Source organism: Podarcis bocagei, assembly GCF_964188305.1.
Source record: "Podarcis bocagei genome assembly, chromosome: 6".
Classification (NCBI taxonomy): domain Eukaryota; kingdom Metazoa; phylum Chordata; class Lepidosauria; order Squamata; family Lacertidae; genus Podarcis; species Podarcis bocagei.
In genome coordinates, this window is record NC_138130.1 from 94246096 (window position 1) to 94270443 (window position 24348).

At 45.8% G+C, this 24348-nt stretch overlaps 1 protein-coding gene across 1 annotated transcript in view; it reads left to right on the forward strand.

The window, feature by feature from the left end:
- Positions 1 to 6012: 6012 nt before the first annotated feature.
- The window catches only part of RAB38 (RAB38, member RAS oncogene family), a 34949-nt gene continuing 16613 nt past the window's right edge, over positions 6013 to 24348 (forward strand). The window contains exons 1-2 of the mRNA XM_081197476.1: positions 6013 to 6260; positions 21676 to 21956. Of these exons, the coding sequence (XP_081053602.1) occupies positions 6053 to 6260; positions 21676 to 21956 (489 nt within the window). The 5' untranslated portion in view covers positions 6013 to 6052. The remainder of the gene's footprint in view (positions 6261 to 21675; positions 21957 to 24348) is intronic.

The following is a 24348-nucleotide window of genomic DNA, read 5'->3' on the forward strand; positions in this document are numbered from 1 at the left end:
TCATTAATCAGCTTCCCTCGCCCCAGGCTCTCACACACATGCTCAGGCAATGAAATCAACATTTCATAGGAAGGAAAGCACCACATTTCTTCTTTTTAATCCCCCCGCCGTAGAGTTTTAACATCTTTGATTTAGCCTTCGAGCCAACACGCTGTAATTGTTTTCTCTCCTCAGCAGGCTGCCCTTTCTCACTATTACCGTTTGCTTTGAAATTTTAAAAAAATGAGCGTTTAAATCTCAAGGTTAGTGCATGTGCCCCGAGGAACGGAGCAAGGAATTGTAACTGATCATCTGCAAAATCCGCAACATCAGCAGCCATGTTTGGGAGACTTAGCCAAAGGAAATATCTGTGCTCTGTGTGTCTGTCGCAGCTATCAGAATTCTTATTCTTATTATTATTGCTGGGGGATGTGCTTTCCCCTAAACAAGCATAATCAAACTGCAAAAATGCATCAACACTGGCACTTTCACAATGCGTTCTTACAAATTAGGAACGGGTACCATGTGAAACCTGTAACAGTACCAATTCTGCAGACTGAAATACTTCAGTGCGTATTTATGGGGTAAGGCGTATATACTCAGTAACCCCTTGAACTTGACCCCGTAGCAAATCAGCAACCTGGGCAGATTTCTGAGCCCAGGCGTTATATGATGGCAAGGCCTTCAGCAATTGTGCTGCAGCATTCTGTACTCACTGCAGATTCTGGATCAAGTGCAAGGGATGCCCCACATAGAGCACATTGCAGTAATCCAGCCCTGAAGTAGCCAATGCATGAAATACTGTGGCTGAGCTTTCCTGGGCCAGAAATGGTTTATTAAAGATGATATTGGCAGGTTTGGGTGTTAACCAACTCAGCCACACGGTGAGACCTCTGCCTAACCCAGGTTTCCTCAACCTCAGCCCTCCAGATGTTTTTGGCCTACAACTCCCATGATCCCTAGCTAGCAGGACCAGTGGTCAGGGATGGTGGGAATTGTAGTCACAAAAACACCTAGAGGGCCAAGGTTGAGGAAGCCTGGTCTAACCTAATGAAGCCATCCAAGGAATATCCTAATTTAGGAAAATCTGATCCTAAACCTTTGCTGCTTTGAGGCTATACCTATTCCTGAGGAATAAACCTGCTGCCTTGTGGGACATATTTGGGAGAAGAAAAGGAAAGGAGTAAACCCTACACAATTCAAGGGTGGAGTCCCTTAGACAGATGCCAACAGCAACAACATATCATGTTTGCCCAAAGGTGGAAACAAGAATGCGACCCAAAATAAAGAGGACTGGCAGCAAAAGTTACTGGAGTATGCAGAAATGGTGGTGCTGTGGTCTAAACCACAGAGCCTAGGGCTTGCCAATCAGAAGATCGGTGGTTCGAATCCCCACGACGGGATGAGCTCCCGCTGTTCGGTCCCAGCTCCTGCCAACCTAGCAGTTCGAAAGTATGTCAAAGTGCAAGTAGATAAATAGGTACCGCTCCGGTGGAAAGGTAAATGGTGTTTCCGTGCGCTGCTCTGGTTTGCCAGAAGCAGCTTAGTCATGCTGGCCACATGACCCGGAAGCTGTCTGCAGAAAACCCCAGTTCCCTCGGCCTATAGAGCGAGATGAGCGCCGCAACCCCAGAGTCGTCCATGACTGGACCTAACGGTCAGGGGTCCCTTTACCTTTACCTTACCAGAAGATTAAGGAATCAAGAAGATAGAATAAACACATGCAGATGATGAAATTAAAATTTTTAGTGCAAGAGATTAATTATACAGTGGTACCTCGGGTTACATATGCTTCAGGTTACATGCGCTTCAGGTTACAGACTCCGCTAACCCAGAAATATTACCTCGGGTTAAGAACTTTGCTTCAGGATGAGAACAGAAATTGTGCTCCGGCGGCGCGGCAGCAGCAGGAGGCCCCATTAGCTAAAGTGGTGCTTCAGGTTAAGAACAGTTTCAGGTTAAGAACAGGCCTCCGGAATGAATTAAGTACGTAACCAGAGGTACCACTGTATCTAGGTTTAAATGATGGAGATGCAGGAAAAAGAAGAGACAACCTGTGTATCTGCAGAAAGGGGAGAAGGGAAGTCGATAATATAGTCAAATGTCTTAAAAGATTATCTGATATGTTCTGTAAAATGAGAAAATATGAAAATAAAGGAAGGAAGGAACCCTGAGGATCATCTAGTCCAACCCCCTGCAATGCAGGAATATGCAGCTGTTCCCTATGGGGATCGAACCTGCAACCTTGGCCTTATCAGCACCACACTGAGCTACCCAGACAATTTGACAAAGCTGAATTGTATGCATCCCCAGCTGCAGGCTGCAGACACACCATGCGTTTAAAGCTCGTGGCTCAAATGAATCCTGGGAACTCTAGTTTATGTGGGAATGTTCAGGGATTCAGGAGAGGATATATTGTCTGATAATACCCTTTCCAACTTGTGTTAACAAGTTTACAATTTAGCAGAGTAACGTTCCCCTTTTTAAACTTGCAGCGGATGCATTTGCTCAGGCTCGCTAAAGCCTCTATAATAACTGTTCTGGTATGTTCCCCTTATTCCCTCATAAAAGATAAGACACAACACAGTCATTTACAAAAGTATAAAAAGATTTACTCACATATCATTCTGTTCACAATAGGATCACAGAAGGCAGACTTAGCTTAGAAAAGTAACATATACCTGGAATCTATCTCATAAGGAGATAGTCCCCTTGTCCTCGCTTGGCTGGAAGCCAAGAGGGCATCTTTGGCTAAGCAGATGTTGCTTCTTTGATGCATGTAGTCAAAAAAAAAGAGAGAGATGGCTGCCCTGCCCTGTGCTTTTGTCGTTACCTGCACAGGTGAGGCCACACCCACCTCTAGTCACATGCAGAGGAAGTCTTTCCATGTCTAGAAGGAAACAGGAAGTTTACCTGCTGGCTGGACAAACATTCCTCCCCATGTGTAAACATGTTCACTCTAGGAATGTTGTACTTGACTGCTCTTGTGTTTCACATCCCACAGTTTACTCTCACATCAAGACAATTCTCAGCACACCTAACAAACTACAGTTCCCACCATTCTTTGGGGAAAGTCAAGCGCTTTAGTAGTATGGTATGTGCACAGCCACAGTCTTCAAATCCACTGGGAAGTCTGAAGAAGGATCACATTCATGTCTGAGGGTTACAACAGCAGCCTAAGGCTTGCTTGAACAAAACCGGATGAGAGGCTGGCCACATCAACCCATGAAAAGGCATATGACAAGGGAACCCATTATGTGCAAAGTCCATTTATTGTATAACTAAATAAGTCCCAGTGCTTTTTCAAAACTCACCAGCTTGTGTGTGTGTGTGTGTTTTCCCCTTCTCCAGAAAATGAACTATGAAGCAGGATAGAATTAAACTGCTCTAGTCCAACGTAATCCTCTTTCCATGCAAAGACAGGCCACCACAAGTTGGTAAAAACAACAACCCAGTGACTTCTGATTGACTTGCTTTGTGCTTTGATGGTTTTGTTTCCTTGCTTGCTTTTAGTTTTAAGAATTATTTTTTTTAAAATCAGTGAAATGATTAATAAAAATATAACTCTCAAGGCAAGGGCATAGATTTTCCAGCACCAACTCCCGAAGTAGACTAATTGCCTCTTGGGATTGTGCAAGAGACCTGTTGTATATTTATTTATGCAAATTCTTTGTCTCTCAGCCAATCAGTAAAGTGGGTATTTAGTGAGTCAAGAACCGTCACGCTACAGGCAGGCAAGTTTGATGACTCAACAGTCCTTTCACCCCAGGAATGTTTTGATTGAAATAAGATGAAGCCTAACCCAAACGGATTGATTAAATCTATCTTGCCGCAGAGAGATAATGCACTTGTTTGGTTTGTTACAGGTTGCTGAGTTGTGTAGAGCTTAGTAAGTGCCATGTGCAAAGGGGTCTTGAGTGACAACACACACACACACACACACACACACACACACACCGGCCTTGCTTGTATGTATATGACAGAATCAAATGTAGGCTCAATGGGACTTTCTCCTATGCTAGAAAACTGGCACTTGATTGTATGTTTATTACAACTACTATTACTATCACTTGCAACAATATTCACTACAAAAGAAAATGCCTCTTTGTTTCCAGAAGAGAGAGAGAGATCTTCCGTATCACAGATCTTCCAAATGTGCAAAAACTAAACAGTAAAACAGATTTATTCTGCACACCTAACAGAAGATACAATCCTTAGCCATTAAAAAGGGAGCCAGTTCACTAGTATATATTTCTGCTGGGTACTAAGCTTTACCTAATGCTGAGAACTGGACCTGCGATAAGCAGGCTCATTTCATTAATAAAATTAACTTCCATTGTTTAGAGAGCCATTTATATTTCGAAAGACTTGATTGCATGGGGGTGGGGGCGCTGGAAGGGGGCAGGGAGCCTTGCTAAGAGGTTCCATGCCAGCACTTGACATTTTTCAGGGACGAAAAAGGTACATTGTCGGATCTAATGGCAATTGAATATTTACCATGTAGGGAATACAGCTTTGGCTAAATTGCTATGTCCTCAACTGTGTGTAAGAAAACAGAGCGTGGTACAAATACGAGGCCAGCAGCTTCTAAATATGTCCTCTTGTAAAAAGAGAACCACAATTGAATTTTCAAGTAAATCTCCATTACGAGTTTTTTCGTATCTCCCCACCTAATCAATCTTGCAGGGGGGGGGGTGTGAGAGGTTGTCTGCCCTTTGCAGTGCGATCCTCTGGGAGTTTGCAAGGAAACTCAATGGTATAGTAGTACCTCAGGTTAAGTATTTAATTCATTCCGGAGGTCCGAACTTAACCTGAAACTGTTCTTAACCTGAAGCACCACTTTAGCTAATGGGGCCTCCTGCTGCTGCTGCGCCGCCGGAGCCCGATTTCTGTTCTCATCCTGAAGCAAAGTTCTTAACCTGAAGCACTATTTCTGGGTTAGAGGAGTCTGTAACCTGAAGCATATGTAACCTGAAGCGTATGTAACCTGAGGTACCACTGTACATCACCGGATTTTCCTGCAGAAGGTTCACAGAGCTACAATCTCCAGAGTGGCTTAACAGTGCCTCTTCACAGTAAACCACAAAGGATGTACAAAGTTGCCGACTTTTTAATTTTAGAGAAAAGGCGTCATGATATATAAACGTAACATTCGGCACGGCATGGGGAAAGTGGATAGAGAAGAGTTTTTCCTCCCTCTTTCACAGCTCTAGAACTTGCAGACATCCAGTGAAAGTGAATCTTGAAAGATTCGGGGCAGATAAAAGTGGGCCCGTAGCGCAGTGTGTAGTTAAAACAATGGAACTCACTGCCACAGGATTGGCAGTGATGGCCACTAGCCTAAAAGAGAATTAGACAAATTAAGGGAGGAGAAAGCTATCCATGCCATAGGAGCCAACTCCTAGGGGCTGAGATCCCTTTGCCCCCCCCCCATAAAATATTTGAGCGCCCCACCAGTTGATAGGCATTGCCATTCAAATGGTGTGCATGGACAGCATCATGCAGAGCAAGGCTTACCTGCCCCCCCCCAAATATTTTATTCAAGTTGGCTTAGCACCCCTGATCGCAGGCAGCAACGCTTATGAACAGCAGTTTCTGGAAACCACAGAGCTCCTGCGCTCAGCTCCTGCTGGTAGGCTTCCCAGAAGAGGCATCTGGTCAACTCCGGTGAGTCCAGGATGCTGGACGAGATCGAGATGGGCTGATCCAGCAGGGCTCGTCTTACGCCCTTAAGGCAGTTTTCCCAGGCTGCTACGTCTGATGCGCACGAAGCATTAAAAAAAGTTGCGCCAAACTTTGCCAAAACTTCTCACCGCTGTTCCCTCGGTTGGGGATCCTTTGAAGCCATCCCTTGCGACGACCTTGGGCCGCTCTTTCGCTCACTTGCCAAGGGGTGTCCCCACACCCTCCACCCCACCCTCGCCCGCCTCTGGGACCTCCCCCTCGGCCTGCCTTCCCCTTCTCCCCGGCGAGCTCGCGATCAGATCCTGGGACCGGCGCGCCAGGCAGCTCGCTGCGCAGCGCCTCGGCCGCGCCGTCGGAAGAGGAGGCGGCGGCGGCGGCGAGGAGGGCGATGCAGAAGCCGGCTGGCCAGAAGGAGCGCCTCTACAAGCTGCTGGTCATCGGCGACCTGGGCGTGGGCAAGACCAGCATCATCAAGCGCTACGTCCACCAGAACTTCTCGCCGCACTACCGCGCCACCATCGGCGTGGACTTCGCGCTCAAGGTGCTCAGCTGGGACCCGGAGACGGTGGTGCGGCTGCAGCTGTGGGACATCGCGGGTGAGTGCCGGGGGGGGGGGCGGGGAGAGGTGATGGGAGGGGGGGAGCGAGGAGCAAAGGTAGGTCCGCCTTTTGACACGGGGTGGGTGCGCAGGGAGTTGGGGTGGGAGTCCGAGGTAGAGATAAATCTCTCCACTGATCCGGGCTGGGTGCGCCAGGCGCAAGAGGGGAGAGACGAGGAGGTTGGCCCCCCCACTATCTTGGAGTGGGTGTTCCAGGCACGGGTGTGTGACATGCGAGTCAGGAGTAGAGATGGGTCCCTCTACTGACCCGGGGTGTGTGTGTGTTGTGAGGCCACTGCTTCCTTGCCTTCCGGGCCGGGCGTGGAATTGCGTGAAGTGATAATACTAGACCCGCTCAGAAGCTGCCTTCTAAACTCTCTGGTTGGAGCCTGCTAAGCCCTACTTAGAGGAGACCCATTGGGATCAATGTGCATGGCTCTACTGAAGTGCGTTGGGTCTCCGAGGGCGAGGATCCCAGCCAAAAACATGGCATGTTTACTCTGTGATCCTGTTGCCCTCAAGGAAGTAATAATAAAACTATTATTAAGTATGCTGTAGGGTTTGCAGGCTGGAAGCATTTCCCAACCCCTGTTCAGGAGCTGTGTTCCAAACTTATGGGCGTGATCCAGTTCGGTTGAATCGGTAGTCTCACAGAGTGGAGTGTGACTCATTTCACTGTGTCAGGATTTCAGCCTTCTTGCACTTTCAAGTTAAGAAGCTGAGCTTATGCGGTTTACTCGGTTGTAAGGCCCATGAGTTCCATGCATGTAGCATTGCTGTCTTAAAATACTTTCAAGTTCAGCACTATGAAATCAGTGGGATTTAATTTGGCTGGGTCACCCCATTAATTAATTAATTAATGGAAAGAGTCCAGCCAGAGTTAAGCACTTTTAAGCCCCTGCTGGTTTTCATTGGAGAGATTTAATGTGTGTAACTCCCTGCCCGGAATCCACGAGACTTTAAAAGTGCTGTAACTGTGGGCAGTTCTATGAGACTCTGTTTTCAAATATTTATTCAATAGTTATTACAGGAGCAAAAAAAACACACACAAAAACCTCAAACCATTATGGGTTTCTTTTTTTAACCTTTATTTGTATAAGTTTAAACAATAAAGGCATACAAAGTCATCCAAATACATTTAAGACTCCAAATGCATAAAATATATAAAAAGGCTCAGTAACCACCACTGAATATATCAGACAACTTTAGATTTAGTTTTAAAAATCCCGGCTAAGTATCCCAAAACAATCTTGGTAGTTTCAGGAATATCATCCCTCAACAAGTATTGGGTTATAGATTCTTTATGTAACTGTTTAAATCACACACGCCCATCCAAACCATGGTCTCTTCCAGGCAACCTGATTTGCTTGCAGTGAGGTCCAAAAGCAACTTTTTGCTGAGCATCCACTCTAAATTTGTTTTGGGGGAAGTTAGATGACATTATGCACAAGAGCTCCAAACCAACTTTATTCATGCAACCTGAGTTTGCCTGTACCTGACTGAACCCCACCTGAAAATAACAAGAGTTTGGAAGTTCCCCACAAACTGGTAAGCCAGGAACAAACCTCAGCTTCACCATGACTTCTGGGTTAGATGTAACGCTAAACCATGGTTTGTCGCTTGTATTAGGGAAGGAGCTTTTTCAAATAACAATTTACTATGGCTTTACTGTGGCGCACAAAAACAGCCTCTCTGAAGCATGATGCACATTCTGTAAGAAGCAAGGATAACAAGGAAACCGGATGCCTTCATCTGTCCCTGCAGGTGTGCCCCCAAAGGCTCCTCCATTGTCCCCCGAGACAGATGGAAGCCAACCAGCCAACCAGCCATGGATCCAACATCTGGGGCTTCCACCAGAGGGAGAGAATAGACCATTTCAGATGGTTTCTACCTCCTATCCTGCTCCAAAGGGGTCTCCGTAGGGATCTGCAGGAGCAAGTGATGAATATCATTCCCCCCTCTCCACCCACAGGAACCTCCAAGTAGTGGAGACCCTCTCTAGGCAACTCTGGATGCAACCTGTTTATGTTTCTTAGATGCATGGCTAAGAAATGTCAGGTGTGCCCTGGAAAGTATAATGTGCAAATGGGGACGAACCTGTGTTTGCAGCACTTTGTGCGGCTGCAGTCCTCAACTGCTGCTCTAGACTAGAGAGTGAGCCCCACTGAATTCGGCTATTGGCTCTGCCTAGGCTTGCACAGCCAGGGGGCACATTTCAAAGAATGCTGAGCTTCTGCCCAACCACCCACCCATTGATAGAGCTGAAGCATGCACAAGAGCGTAGGCTCTCTGCATGATCAGAATCTTTACAAAGTCACATGCTTTTTAGCTGCCGCCCTCATTTTGCTCCAACCACTTGTCTAGCAACCAAGGAAATAGCACGAGTTCACGAACATTTTTATTGCAATAAAATAGCCATCGGATAAATGGATTCTTCGCCAATTATCATGTTCTAGGCCAAATCGCTGCAGTACACTGTTGCAAAAAAATTAAAAACCAGTTGCCTTTGGCCCTTAAGAAGAAGAGGAGGAGTTTGGATTTGATATCCCGCCTTTCACTCCCTTTAAGGAGTCTCAAAGCGGCTAACATTCTCCTTTCCCTTCCTCCCCCACAACAAACACTCTGTTAGGTGAGTGAGGCTGAGAGACTTCACAGAAGTGTGACTGGCCCAAGGTCACCCAGCAGCTGCATGTGGAGGAGCGGGGAAGTGAACCCGGTTCACCAGATTACCAGTCTATCGCTCTTAACCACTACACCACACTGGCTAAATATAGGAATGGTCTGTGTCTGCCTCCTGAACTGGGTCTGCTGAAGCTTACCTGGATGAGCAGGATGGTGCTGAGGTTGGGGATGTACATTTGCAATGGGGGAAGTACTGGAGTGGCTCTTTGGGACAGCCCTGAACTCACCCCCGCACCATCCAGGGATGCTGCAGCAGCACCTGTGTTGAGAATCAGCTCCACAGCCCAGTCATACCTGCCACTCCCACTTACACAGGAAACTTCATGCATAAAGCATATTACAGTGGTACCTTGGTTCTCGAACTTTATCCATTCCGGGAGTCCGTTTGAATCCCGAAACCATTCAAAAACCAAGGCTCGGCTTCCGATTGGCTGCAGGAGCTTCCTGCACTCAAGCGGAAGCCGTCTTGGACGTTTGGCTTCTGAAAAATATTCGCAAACCGGAACACTTACATCCAGGTTTGCAGCGTCCAGGAGCCGATTTATTTGGGAGCCAAGCTGTTCGACAAGCAAAGTACCACTGTACTTTGTGGTTTCTGCTTTTAATTTGGTGTGTTGACTTTACTTGCCAGTGTTGCCCTGCTCATGCATTCTACAGAATTCTTATGCTTAATTTATTCTTTTTGGCCACCGATGCACAAGACCTCGGGGTCCGCATCACATGTCGCAATATATTGTAGTGCTGTGGCCTATTACAGAATTGTCACTGAAATATTTATCCAATAGTTGTTGTTTTTAAAACAATTTGTTCTACTTTTTTTTTCCTAAGTGGTTTTTCTGTTTTGCTCTAAGGATTCTCTTTCTCTCCCAACTGCACCCCTGGCCATTCCTTCAGTGCCATGTCAAGAAAAATATGTTTTAGAGGCATGCAGTAACTGCCTCTACGAAAACAACAAGAACCTATAACCCAGTATTACTCAGAAGAGGGTTTTGCAAATAAATAAATAAAATGTAGCTACAGCTTTAATTTCTTTAAACTCTCCTCTTACTGATTCCCCCGCCCTGTCTCTCCCTAGAATTACATAAAACGAGACCAGGGAAATAAAATTCCTAACGTTCTTTTGGAATTAAAGGATTTTAGGTGCTTGTGCTGCGCGTTTGGCAGGGCCGAGACGAACAATAATTATGCAATGGTGCCATTTGCATCTCATCCCTTTGACATTGTGCACACATACCTGGCTTGTTAAACTGCCTCTATACCTCTAGAATCCTGCACTAGCGCTAAGTCTTTAGCATTCTTCTTACATTGCACTGGCGGCTACCGTGGAACTCCTTCCCACGTTCCTGGGTTCCTAAGTGAAATCTCCAGCTACGTAGGAGGAGTTTGCCTAGTTGCCTATTCCTATTCCACTGTTGCCCCGCCCACGGAAATTACTCACATGGGGAGGAGCCACACCGTCGCCTGTTCTAATGGAGGCTGGTATGCAGGGAGGTGGGGAGACCAACAGTAGGCGAAGCCAAAGCCAGTGTCCCATTTTCCCAGGCAGAGCAGCCTTCTTTGGACTCCACCTGACCATCTTGGGCTCCTCTCTTGCAATCAGGCAGAAAGAAAGAGCCCCACTGCACCGTCAGCTCCCATGCCACCGACATAACAGAAAATGGGCGTCTTATCTCTGCATGCAAAAGTGCAGGATAGTAGCTTGTATTTGCACTTGCTTATGGTGTTTGGTGTTTGAAATGGAGGCAGTGAGAGATTTTACTTTCTTGGGCTCCATGATCACTGCAGATGGTGACAGCAGTCACGAAATTAAAAGACGACTGCTCCTTGGGAGAAAGGCGATGGCAAACCTAGACAGCATCTTAAAAAGCAGAGACCTCACCTTGCCGACAAAGGTCCGTATAGTTAAAGTCATGGTTTTCCCAGTAGTGATGTATGGAAGTGAGAGCTGGACCAGAAAGAAGGCTGATCGCCGAAGAATGGATGCTTTTGAATTATGGTGCTGGAGGAGACTCTTGAGAGTCCCATGGACTGCAAGAAGAACAAACCTATCCATTCTGAAGGAAATCAGCCCTGAGTGCTCATTGGAAGGACAGATCGTGAAGCTGAGGCTCCAATACTTTGGCTACATCATGAGAAGAGAAGACTCCCTGGAAAAGACCTTGATGTTGGGAAAGATGGAGGGCACAAGGAGAAGGGGACGACAGAGGATGAGATGGTTGGACAGTGTTCTCGAAGCTACCAGCATGAGTTTGACCAAACTGCGGGAGGCAGTGGAAGACAGGAGGGCCTGGCGTGCTCTGGTCCATGGGGTCACGAAGAGTTGGACACGACTAAAGGACTAAACAACAACAACATGGTGTTTGAAAATCGTAACTTGTAAGAAGAGCCTGCTGGATCAGGCCCATCTAGTCCAGCATCCAACCAGATGCCCGTGGGAAACCCACAAGCGGGACCTGAATGCAAACTCACTTTCCCCTCTTGAGGTTTCCAGAAAGTGGTATTCAGAAGCAAAGCTGCTTCCGTCCATGGAGGCAGCGACCATTGACCGACTTACTCTCCATGGTTACAACAAGAGCCAAGATGACATTTTTCCACTTTCGCCGCATCAAGCAGTTGGTCCCCTACCTTTCCCGCCCTGACCTGGCCACAGTGATCCACGCGACGGTCACCTCCAGGCTTGACTACTGTAATTCGCTTTACGGGGGCTGCCCTTGAAGCTGTCCCAGAAACTCCAGTGGGTGCAGAATGCAGCAGCAAGGCTCCTCACTGGGTCTCTGCCATGGGAGCATATTCACCCAGTGCTTTTCCAGCTGCACTGGCTCCCTGTGGAGTACAGGGTTAGATTTAGGGTGCTGGTTTTGACTATTAAAGCCCTTCAGGGCCTAGGACCCTCGTACCTATGGCACCGCCTCTCCTGGTATGCCTGACAGAGGACCTTAAGGTCCATATATAGCAACACCCTAGAGGTCCCATGCCCTAAGGAAGTTAGATTAGCCTCAACCAGAGCCAGGGACTTCTCAACACTGGCTCTGGCCTGGTGGAACGCTCTGTCTCTTGAGACCAGGGCCCTGTGGGATCTGATCTCTTTCCACAGGGCCTGTAAGACAGAGTTGTTCCACCTGGCCTTTGGCTTAGAACCAGTTTGATTCCCTCCCCCTCTTTCTTTTTCCTTTCTCTTCCTATGAAGAGATTGCACCCTAATGTTTTAATGTTGTATGTTAATCTTTTATATTGTATTTTAATCAACTTGTTTTTATTATTGGTTGTTAGCCGCCCTGAGCCCGGTCTTGGCTGGGGAGGGTGGGGTATAAATAAAAAATTATTATAACTATTATTATTATTATTAGTTTGCCTTAAAACCAACTAAGTTAGTGGAGATCACTTGTCTCCTGTGGGAGAAGTTCCCTAGTTTAGCTATGTGCTGCATGAAGTATATTCCTTCATTTGAACCTTCCAGCATTCAGCTTCATTGTATGTCAATGATGATGATGGTGATGATGATGATGATGATGATGATAATTTATACCCCACCCATCTGACTGGGTTTCCCCAGCCACTCTGACGGCTCCCAACAGAATATTAAAAACAGAATAAAACATCAAACGTTAAAAACTTCCCTAAACAGGGCTGCCTTCAGATGTCTTCTAAAAGTCAGATACAGTGGTACCTCGGGTTACATACGCTTCAGGTTACAGACTCCACTAACCCAGAAATATTACCTCGGTTTAAGAACTTTGCTTCAGAATGAGAACAGAAATCGTGCTCCAGTGGCGTGGCGGCAGCAGGAGGCCCCATTAGCTAAAGTGGTGCTTCAGGTTAAGAACAGTTTCAGGTTAAGAACAGACCTCCAGAATGAATTAAGTACTTAACCCGAGGTACCACTGTAGTTGTTTATTTCCTTGACTTCTGATGGGAGGGCGTTCCACAGGGCGGGTGCCACCACCAAGAAGGCCTTCTGCCTGGTTTCCTGTAACTTGGCTTCTTGCACTAAGGGAACCGCCAGAAGGCCCTCAGAGCTGGACCTCAGTGTCCGGGCTGAACGATGGGGGTGGAGACGCTCCTTCAGGTATACAGGACCAAGGCCGTTTAGGGCTGTAAAGGTCAGCACCAACAGTTTGAATTGTGCTCGGAGACGTACTGGGAGTTCTAGTGTAGCATGATTACTATTATTGGGGAGAATTGTAGCAAATGTTAACAAACCTGAATGCATTAGAATAGCAGTGCTATTAAAATGCTCTCTTTTATAAGTTGGATAATATCTAAAGGGACAGCATCATAGACACATAGGAAGCTGCCTTACACTGAATCAGACCATTTTATCCAGCTTAATATGGTCTACACTGACCTACAGCAGCTCAGAGGGTTGAAAATGGGGCCTTCTGAATCAAAACAGATGTTCTACCGCTGAGCTAAGGCCCTTTCCCCGTGATTTTACAACCCTTCCAATTTGTGCAAGGAAGACTAGTACAACAAATCATGTGCTGGGAGATCATATGATGTAGCTTTCAGGCAGATCGCTAAAGATTTGGAAGTAATTATAAAAAATGCTCTGGATTTTAATGAGCTGCACAACCTTTGAATTATGCCACAGGGCAGAAAGAATTACTGCACTGTATTTGCAAGAGCAGAGTTGGAGTGGGCAATGTTTTTGGCCACATGCACAGGTGAGTGGTTGTTAGGGATTGCACACTCATGTGTGCGCGCGCACACACACACACACACATGCACAAATGTATGAACCCTTCCCTTCCCTTCTCTCTCTCTCTCTCTCATGCACAAACCACTTATGATTTGTGGAAATTATACTTTGTTATTACACCAGAGCTGGCCAGCCACAACTTAGTGTTTCTGATATAATAACAAACTACCGTATTTTTCGCTCTATAAGACGCACCAGACCATAAGACGCACCTAGTTTTTGGAGGAGGAAAACAAGGAAAAAAATATTCTGGGAAAAAAAATATTCTGAATCTCAGAAGCCAGAAGTGATCCCTCTTGCTGTTCTGGCTTCTGGGATAGCTGCACAGCCTGCATTCACTCCATAAGACGCACACACATTTCTCCTTATTTTTTAGGAGGGGAAAAGTGAGTCTTATAGAACAAAAAATACAGTATGTTTTCCCACAAAAACAGAAGTAATGCAGAATATAGAAAACGAGAAGGGACAGAGATGGGAAGAGAGAGTACACATACACAAATCTTCTTTGCGTAAGACTTAATGGACTTCACATTACAGGTGAGCTATGTTTGGACATGGAAATTGGTTTTCTAAAGTTTGGTAAGCATAGACCAAGGTTTGATGTGATATCTGAATTGACTTGAGTCACTGTCTCACACCAAGATCTCATTTAGTATTATTTGTCTGGTTTGCATGTGGTTCTAAGCCATGGTTAGCATGGTTCTAAACTGTGGTTAGCACTATGTGGATGAACCTCATTGAAGTATCAGTTTTACACACTCCTCTATCCTCCTTCAAGCTGTGTGAGACAATGACCTCTGCTGAGCTTACTTGCAGTTACAAAGGAAGCTGGTTGTGAATATGGGCTTAAATCAAGCAATGGTTTGTTGCTTAACAAGCCAACTTCAAACCATGGGTTATAAAGCTGGCTAGTTTAAGTAGCCATTGTTTCTTGCAAACCAGGATAATTCATTCTCAAGGAATGCTTAAAAGTAAACTTGCCAGAGTCTGTCCTAGTTGGCTTTCTAGCCAGGCTTTCTAATGCTTGTTTACAAAATGCTGAACCAGTTCATTAAATTTTTGGCTACTAACTGACTCAGATACAGTATGTACATTACTTTTGTAGGGCTATAAGCTTTAATCAGTACAGTACAAACATTAAATTTAGCTAATTGGTCAGTCATCTAAATAATTGGTTAGGTCGGACAATCCAATTTTTGGTCATTATTTGGGGTGGTTGCTGCGGGAAGTTGAGGTTAATTTGGTTCTGCTGTAATAGAAAACAGAAAAGAGAATATCAAAGATGTCCTTTGCATCTAAGGGATTGCTTTTGTTAATTAAATTGCAGCTTATCTTAATCTTCCGTTGATATCTCAAAAGGCAACTCTATTAAGATTCCAGTACTATGGAAATGAATTTACATTGAATTGATTCAGTAGTTGATTAATTGGTTAAAAGACCATGGGGAAGAGATTTTCAACCGCAATCACACGGGGTGTGGGATGGGTATTAACAGTTTAGCCATCCTACTAGCTCAGGTTGAGTGAGAATACTTAGTATTAGCATGCACAGTCTAAATACTAGTGTGTATGTTAATGACAAGTCTCTCTCTTTTTCATCTTCCTCTTCTAAGCATTTTAATCTCTGTGCCTCACATGGAAGCCAGCCTCTGTAATGAATGGATGGGTTCATTTTCCGTGCCTGCCAGTTTCCTCTTCAAAAACAGAAGCCTTTGGGAACCCAGAGATACTCTTCAAGGGCTTAGAAAGACTGTAAGGAAAATATGAGTATTATTATGCATTAGTGTGGAGAGCATTAGCGTGTACCTTTTCTGGAGCGCAAACGGGTTGCATGCAAAAGTGAGATAGTCATGGCGCTTTCTTGGCCAAGGTCCCCTGACAGAGGCCTCTTTTTGTAAAATGGGGGAGGGGTTTTCTTCCTTACCTCTCGCAACTGGGAACATGCTGTGGTTCATGAAAAATGCCCTCAGCATCCAAGCACCAGAGGTTGTGTTGTGACACATGGGGAGCCATCCACTGTGAAGTTCAAAGGTTATCTGTTTCATTTTATTTATTTAGTCTCCGCAAAGCATCTCACAATATTAAATGGGAATAAAATGCAGTTTTTAAACAGTAAAAAATTAATATGGCCAACCATTAGGGTAGTAAGAATGGGACGCGGATGGCGCTGTGGTCTAAACCACTGAGGCTTTTGGGCTTGCCATTTGGAAGGTCAGCAGTTCGAATCCCCGCGACGGGGTGAGCTCCCGTTGCTCTGTCCCAGCTCCTGCCAACCTAGCAGTTCGAAAGCACACCAGTGCAAGTAGATAAATAGGTACTGCTGCAGCAGGAAGGTAAACGGTGTTTCTGTGCGCTCTGGCTTCAGTCATGGTGTTTTGTTGCACCAGAAGGGGTTTAGTCATGCTGGCCACATGACCCAGAAAGCTGTCTGTGGACAAACACCAGCTCCCTCAGCCTGAAAGTGAGATGAGCACCCCAACCCCATAGTCGCCTTTGACTGGACTTAACCGTCCAGGAGTCCTTTACCTCTTCACCTTAGGTTAGTAATATATTAAAAGCATTCTTTTGCCATTCTAACAGACATGGCTTCCCTCCAAGATTCTTGGGAGCTGTAGTTTGCTAAGGCTATTGCGAACTAGAGCTCTTTGAGGGGCAGCACCCTTAACAAATTACAACTTCTGGGATTCTTTGGGGGAAGACTAACATGTTTGATAACAAACTAGGTGAGAGTGTTTTAAATCTATGGCATGGATGTGGCCCCATTGCTTTCAGTGGAACTACCCTGAATATGGGTATTGCCTAGTACAACCCCTGAAAATAAGTCTCTGAATCTCCTTGGCATATACAAGAAGTGCAAAATGACCACAGTTCACATCAAGGGGCTTACTCTGGAAGACTTTCCCTGGTTTTGTTAGTGGAAGGGTGGAACTATTTTGATCCTCCACTACAGGCATCCGAAATCTCTTGAAGAAGAAGAAGAGTTTTTGGATTTGATATCCCGCTTTATCACTACCCGAAGGAGTCTCAAAGCGGCTAACATTCTCCTTTCCCTTCCTCCCCCACAACAAACACTCTGTGAGGTGAGTGGGGCTGAGAGACTTCAGAGAAGTGTGACTAGCCCAAGGTCACCCAGCAGCTGCATGTGGAGGAGCGGGGAATCAAACCCGGTTCACCAGATTACGAGTCCACCGCTCTTAACCACTACACCACACTGGCTCTCTTGAGATTGCCATGCCCTCCCTCTCAAGGGGCTGAGCTAGCCATGACAGGGGGAAACCTATGTGAAGAATCAGTTCAATTCATTCATCACTTTGTTGCAGCGTGCAAGGGGTGGAGAAGTTAAGGATAACAGAATCATAGAATTGAAGAGTTGAAAGGGACCCCAAGGCACATCTAGTCAAGCCCCTTCAATGCAGGAATCTCAACGAAAGCATCCATGAGGGATGGCTTTCCAATCTCTGCTGAAAAACCTCCAGTGTAGGAGAGTCCAACACCTCCTGAGGGAGTCTGTTCCCTCAGAAAGTTCTTCCTGATGTTGAGTCAGAATTTCCTGTCTTGAAACTTGAAGTCATTGGTTCAGGTCCTGCCTTCCGGAGCAGGAGAAAACAAGCTTGCTCCATCTTCCATGTGGCACCCTTAGGAAGATAAATGGTAAGGCTTCACTGAAAGTTCACGTGGTCTTTATTTCAACCGTTCAAAGGGCATAGGGGGCAAATCAAAGATGCTTCTGAAAAGGGGCAGCGGGGAACATGATGGTGGTGGGGTATTGGGTTTCATGAACTAAACGAGATACAGTGGATGCTCGGGTTGCGAACGTGATCCATGTGGGAGGCACATTCGCAACCCGCAGCGCCGCATCTGCGTGACTTAGTTCTTTTGCGCATGCGCATGCGCGAGCACCGGAACCCGGAACTAACCCGTTCCAGTACTTCCGGGTTCGGCACAGTGCACAACCCAAAAACGCGCAACCTGAAGCGTCTGTAACCCGAGGAATGACTATATCTTCTTTTCGGCTCACAGGTGTTGAAAAATCCCATGCTCACTCACAGTAGACTAGGCTGTTTGTGGGCAGACTTGCAGCCCAGAAGCACTTTCCAGATTCAATGTAGAGGTCTGTCCACTCTGTTCTGTCCCCTTCCATATAAAAGAGGCGCGGGTGGGGGGAGTCCACTTTCAAAGAGAATGAAATTTTTGAAGAAAAATTGGGGTGAGGTTCAGCACAGAACTAGTATATAGAGTCTTCACCCATTTCCTTTTGCAATTCCTCTCTGCTAGAATTTAGAACCTGTGTGTGTGTGTGTGTGTGTGTGTGTGTGTGTGACTGGCAGACCTCTGACCTCTTGGGCCAAAAGGGAAATGCTAGATTTATTTGAACTTTTTCACTCCTAAGAATCCTTCAGCCCTCTTCATTTCCCTGCAGAGGTCTTGCAAAATTCACTGTGTGCAATTCTCTTGCTGTAAGCTACTGCTCTGAAAATTAATTGAATTTTTTAGAAGGAGGTATGCTGGCATACAAGGGAATCTTCTCAGGGAGGGGGTGGTTGGACAACACATGATATAGCCACTCATCTGATTAGGCTGTGGAGAAAGATCATAAGGCATTTTATGCAGGAAATGGCCCAAAAGAGTTGTGTGCATTTTTGTGTGCGTGCGTGACCTTCACTTCTCCCCCAAAAGATCATGCTTCGAGTTTAGCATCATCAATGGATAGCAGTGTTAAATAAGAGAGAAAGAATCAAAGACAGAAGTTCACTTTTGGATTTTCTGAATCATGTGAATGAATTTGTGCCCTCCTTTTTAAAAAAGAAAGAAATGTTAGCCTATTGAACAATAGCTCAGTGTTGCAAACCTGTGATATTGTCTGTGTCATAAATGGGACAGCTCGTGGCTGTGTGCTTTTGGCCATTGTGCATTTGGAAGAAGAAGAAGAAACACATGATGTGTGTGGGGAGCAGAGGAATTGGGGTGGTGGATCTGGACTCTGAAAGTTGCGACCTTCCAACCCATCTTCCTCGGAAGAGCACAGGCTGGTCTGCTGCTTGGCTTCAGAGATGGAAGCAGGAGTTTTCAAGCTGTGCTCCAATGGAATCTTGGGGTTCTTTGGGAGATTTCTTGAAAAGGATACCCATAATGGCAAATGAGCCTCTTTGCGTGGCAAGACCCCCTCCCCCCTTGTGAAATAAAGACAGAGGACACTTTATTTAAGGTTAATGGGTGTAAAAGGCCACAACTTTATTGATTACAGGGATTGAGAGGTATTGGCTTAGGCATTGGTTCCTATCGACTAACTGGCTTCAGCCCAATTGCATGAAGACCGGTGAGGGTTAACCACCAGTGGGGGAAGTCCTGTTGAAGTACGTCAACTAGGATCCCCCGGGTGTCACCGCTCGGAGGCGTGCCTTGGGCCCACACCTCCATAGGCTTCAGACAGGGCAACGCCCCCCGGAATCCTTTACCGGACTATCCTTTTACCTTGGGGGAAGGTGATGGCGCTTCCTTCCCCCCTTCATTTGCATAACAATACCCCTGCCAATACCTAACCGCCAGTATCGGGAAAGTTGTGGCGTTTGCTACGAGGTAGGCGAAAAAACCAAATGGCTGGTGCCAATTTGCCAAGTGGAAAAATTCCTACCAGGCCCCTTGATGGCGACCAACCGAGGTCCATAGCAAGGTCAGGGGAGCAACTAAAGGGCGGGTAGGGTGGGAAACCTGGTCATCTGGAGAGGCGAAAAGAGGGCGGTCCTCGGGTGCACCAGGCATAAATAGCCCGGGCCACGCCTCCCTGAGCAGCCGATTGGCTAGGCAGGGAGCTGACGCGCCCGAGGATTCCCTTATTCTCACGGGGGCTATAAGCCAGCCCCCGCTTGTGTGGAGAGGGTGTGGGCCCGCTATCCCACCTCCTCTCCAGCTCGGAAGTGGCTTTCTCAGAGCAAGAAAATGTTTCAGAATCTGGAGAACAGATTTTAGAACTTTTCTGGGTGGTTTTTCCCCCAATAAATTTTTATTATTTTCCTTACACATTTTTCAAACAATACATGGATCAACATATCAACTTTTTTGCTCTGCCGAGCTTACAACTTCCCTCCTTCCCTTCAGCTGGTATCCCATATCAAATCCAATCGCGCATTCTAGCTCTTTACAACTTATCTACATCGTAGGAGTTACTTCAGTCCTGCTAGTGCTTTTAATTTTTTACAGTTATCATTTAAATATACAATAAATTTACCCCAGTCTTTCTGGAATTTCTGATCGTCCTGGTCTCAAATCCTGCAAGTCAGTTTGGCCAGCTCAGCAAAATCCATGATCTTCACCTGCCACTCCGCAATAGTAGGAATTTCTTGTGTTTTCCATTTTGGGGCCAACAAAGTCCTCACGATTTCAGAACTTTTCTGTACTGAATCTGTGCCTAATGTTGACATCTACCTTTGTCTTGACCAAGATCACATACCATGCTTGGGGCTGAGCAGGAGATGATCCTTTGCTTTCAGTATATGAAAGCAACTGCTCTCAGGGGAGGCTGCTGTAAGTGGAGCGGACTGCAGCCTCATCTCAGTAGCTGCATCACAGCACATACCCAGTCCAATATCAGGTATTATTATTTTTGTCTGTTTCCATAATAAAAAGCATTGGTTAATTTTCTCAGTGTCTCAATGCATCTAGTAGTGCTTCTCCAAACTACTGTGTTGACGGGCTTGCTTGCATTCTTTTTTAAAAAGGGGGGTGGGAATCAACCAACAGAATTGATTTTCAGATGAGTTTTGCCAAGTAATAGCTTTTGGAACGATCTGTTGTAGAGTGAATATCTGTTCACAGCCTGATCTGCTTGGGCGAGCTAACCTGGCCTATTTTCTGTATATTGGATAAGGCCATCTGTATTTTTGTTGGGTTTCTTCAGTGCTTTCTCTCTCATCTCCCATCACATGTCCCATATTCCTGCCGCCAATATTCCATTACTAAATCATGACAGTGGAGTGACCAAAAACCCATCTCCAGGACTCAAGCTCTATAATAGAGTGGTTTAACAACCAATATCTTTTCCCAGGGAACTCTGGGAATTTTAGTTCTGTGGGGGGAAAGGGGGTCTCCGAACCACCCTCAGCACCCTTGACAAACTGCAGTCCAATATTTTTTGGGGGGAAACCTGGCTAATTAAAGTGGTATGATACTGATTTTAATGTATATACAGTTGTACCTCGGGTTAAGAACTTACCGTAATTCATTCTGGAGGTCCATTCTTAACTTGAAACTGTTCTTAACCTGAGGTACCACTTTAGCTAATGGGGCCTCCAGCTGCCATTGCGCCGCCGCCGCACGATTTCTGTTCTCATCCTGAAGCAAAGCTCTTAACCAGAGGTACTATTTCTGGGTTAGCGGAGTCTGTAACCTGAAGCGTATGTAACCTGAAGTGTCTGTAACTTGAAGGGTCTGTAACCCGAGGTACCACTGTACCGCAAATGAGGTTCATGTCTGAATAGGCTTGCCTGAACAAAAAGGGTTTTCAGCGAGTGATGAAAAAAGCACTTTGCTGTCAATCGGCACCAGCACACAAGGGCAATTTGGGAGTGGTGATGTTTGTGAGCATCGCACTTCCCTCCTTAAGACGGGCAGAAGCTTCCTGGGCTTTGGGAAGGAGGCACCAAGGGAACATTTAGGTGACCAGCCTAGCCTCCCTAATCCACTGACTGCACACCACGGTTGCCAGTTCCACAGATCAAAGCAGTCAAATACTTATCATCCCTAGTTATCGGCTGTCCTGGGCCATTTCCTCATTTCACTGTAGGATTCTTGCAATTACAGCATCTCTGATGAATGACCAACCAGCTTACTTTTAAATACATCCTGTGAGCTCAGCACCTCCCAAAGCAGTCTGGCCAGATGAGCCTGGGATGAAATTCATCTAGGCAATGCTTATATTCTCAGGCATCCAGCCTGAATCCAGGAAACAAGCTAATCAAAAGATTCCCCCCATCTGTTCAATATTGATCTTCCTTTGTGTGCATTCACTTAACGGTGTGTGCTTTCTTCGTTTGTAGGTCAGGAAAGGTTTGGGAACATGACGCGAGTCTATTACCGAGAAGCTATGGGAGCGTTTATCGTCTTTGATGTGACAAGGCCCGCAACCTTTGAAGCGGTCACCAAATGGAAAGAGGATTTGGACACTAAGCTGAGTCTCCCCAATGGCAAACCGGTGCCGGCAGTTCTCTTGGCAAACAAATGCGACCAGGGCAAAGAGTTGCTGGTGAACAACGGCATCAAGATGGAGCAGTTCTGCAAAGAGAATGGCTTTGTGGGATGGTTCGAAACGTCAGCAAAGGTAACTTGTCCTTGCGATGTTTAAGGGGTCTGCACACGTCGTAAGGTTGAAGTCAGGCTAGCAAAATCGCAGCTAAGAAGCTCAAATCATATATATATGACCGACACCCTTCTTTGGAAATTAAAATATTCACAGTCACATGCTTATCCAAGCATGGGCTTGCAATCTCTTCTTCTAACTTGAAAACAACTGTATTTTCTTCTCTTTCCAGAGCTCAGCACTTTCAGCCTTCTGTATCTCAGTTAGGCCATGCCTTGCAGCTCCTATGAGAGATTTCCACTTTTATCTTCTCCTGCAGCTTTTGCTCTCTTTCTTTCAAGCAGAGAAGAACTACAACACTCTATCCAACTTAGCAGTGTTCACAGTGGATTCTAAAACACAGTCACCTTGCCTCACGTAAAATGGAGTCTCTTCCCATGTGACCAGCATTAGCCAATCCCATGAGAACTACTAGAGAACTCTCTGGAATTCCGCTACCAACCAATCAAATTTAAACACATGCATATACAAGCATTTACAATTTATGTGAATTAGATTACTATATTGTGATAGCTTCTGAAACTTAGCTGTGAATTCCAGTCTACCGTGGTAGTGATGGGGTCCCTTCCCACAAATCACAGTGGTTCTCAGGGGCTGTGGGAGTTGTATGCAGTATATATATATATATATATATATATATATATATATATATATGGAAATCAAGTGCATGGCACATGGAGCCCAATAGCCGACTTGTTCCATACCCTGAGCCACCATTTTATAAGTGGCTCCACCATCCCCAGGCAACATTTTGCATCCGACTCCAGCTGTTGGAGCTCAAGAGTTCTAGTAAAAAGCAAAGTAGACTTGAAAGCCTGAAGTCTGCTTATACCTGCTTTTTGTGGGAATGTTCAGGGTAGCAGGAGAGGCTATATTGTTTACTAATATCCTTCGTAACTTGCGCTAACAAGTTCCTTTATGTGGCAGAGTTACATTCCCCCCTTTTACATGCACAGCAGATAGCTGGTTGCAGGCTTGTGTAAGCCTCTCACTATTATACATTTCAGTCTGTCTCAGATTGAATTGTACATTCCTGGTAGGTTCCCTTGAATCCCTCTTAAAAGAATAAAGACGCCACAATCCTATTCAAAGTCAGTAAAAGATGTTTACTTACATCAGTTCACAGTTGGATTCCTGAAAGCAGACTTAGTTACAAATATGTACATGTGGATTTACCCCTTATGGGGGAATAATCCCAGTGCTTCTGCTAGCTGAGAACTAACAGAGCAGTCCTAGCTAAAAAAAGCTGGTCAAATGAAGAAGGAAGTCAAAAAGAGAGGGGGTTGCTGCGTGACTTATCCTTTTGTTACCTGGACAGGTTAGGTCACACCCACCTTCTATCACATGCAAAAGAAGGATGCTCCAGCCATGAGGAAGAGGAAGTTTTGACTGGCTGGACCAAACATTCCCCCACATGTCTTCTCTAGCATTTCAAGGAATGTTGTACTTGACTGCCTGTTATGGATCACATCCAACACTTTTGACCATGCTCTGTATACATGAAATGCAGGATCAGGGAAAAGACCCAACCAGAGGCTTATGGGAAGCTCTCAGGCAATAGCAATCTCCCCTCTTGTATTCCCTATGCTGCCTCCAATATTGCAGGTACTATTAGACAGGGACACGGGTGGTGCTGTGGGTTAAAACACAGAGCCTAGGACTTGCCAATCAGAAGGTCAGCGGTTCGAATCCCCGCAACGGGGTTAGCTTCCGTTGCTCAGTCCCTGCTCCTGCCAACCTAGCAGTTTGAAAGCACATCAAAGTGCAAGTAGATAAATAGGTACTGCTCCGGCGGGAAGGTAAACAGCGTTTCCGTGCGCTGCTCTTGTTCACCAGAAGCAGCTTAGTCATGCTGGCCACATGACCTGGAAGCTGTACGCCGGCTCCCTCGGCCAATAAAGCGAGATGAGCGCCGCAACCCCAGAGTCGGCCACGACTGGACCTAATGGTCAGGGGTCCCTTTACCTTTACCTTATTACACAGACATCATCACTAGAAGCCACTGATATCCTCCATGAATTTGGTGTCCATCACTGCATCCTTTTTCGACCTGTTGACGGGTTTGCTTATTTTCCCCTTCCACTCCATGAATTGCCATTCCTTGTGATAAACTCAGCAGTTAGCATTTCCTTGTTACCCCTTTGGATACACAGCAGCGAGAGCAAGGAACATAGTGACTTTCAGTAATTGCTTTCCCGAATGTAGGAAGATCCGGCTGCTGAGAACTGAAAATGTATTACAAATGGAGCCAAATTAGTTAGTAAGTTCAGTAGGAGAGAGTGTGTGAGTGTAGAAGTGCCTCCAGACTCGACCAGAATGAGCTTGCAAATTAACTACATCCATTTTTTTTTAA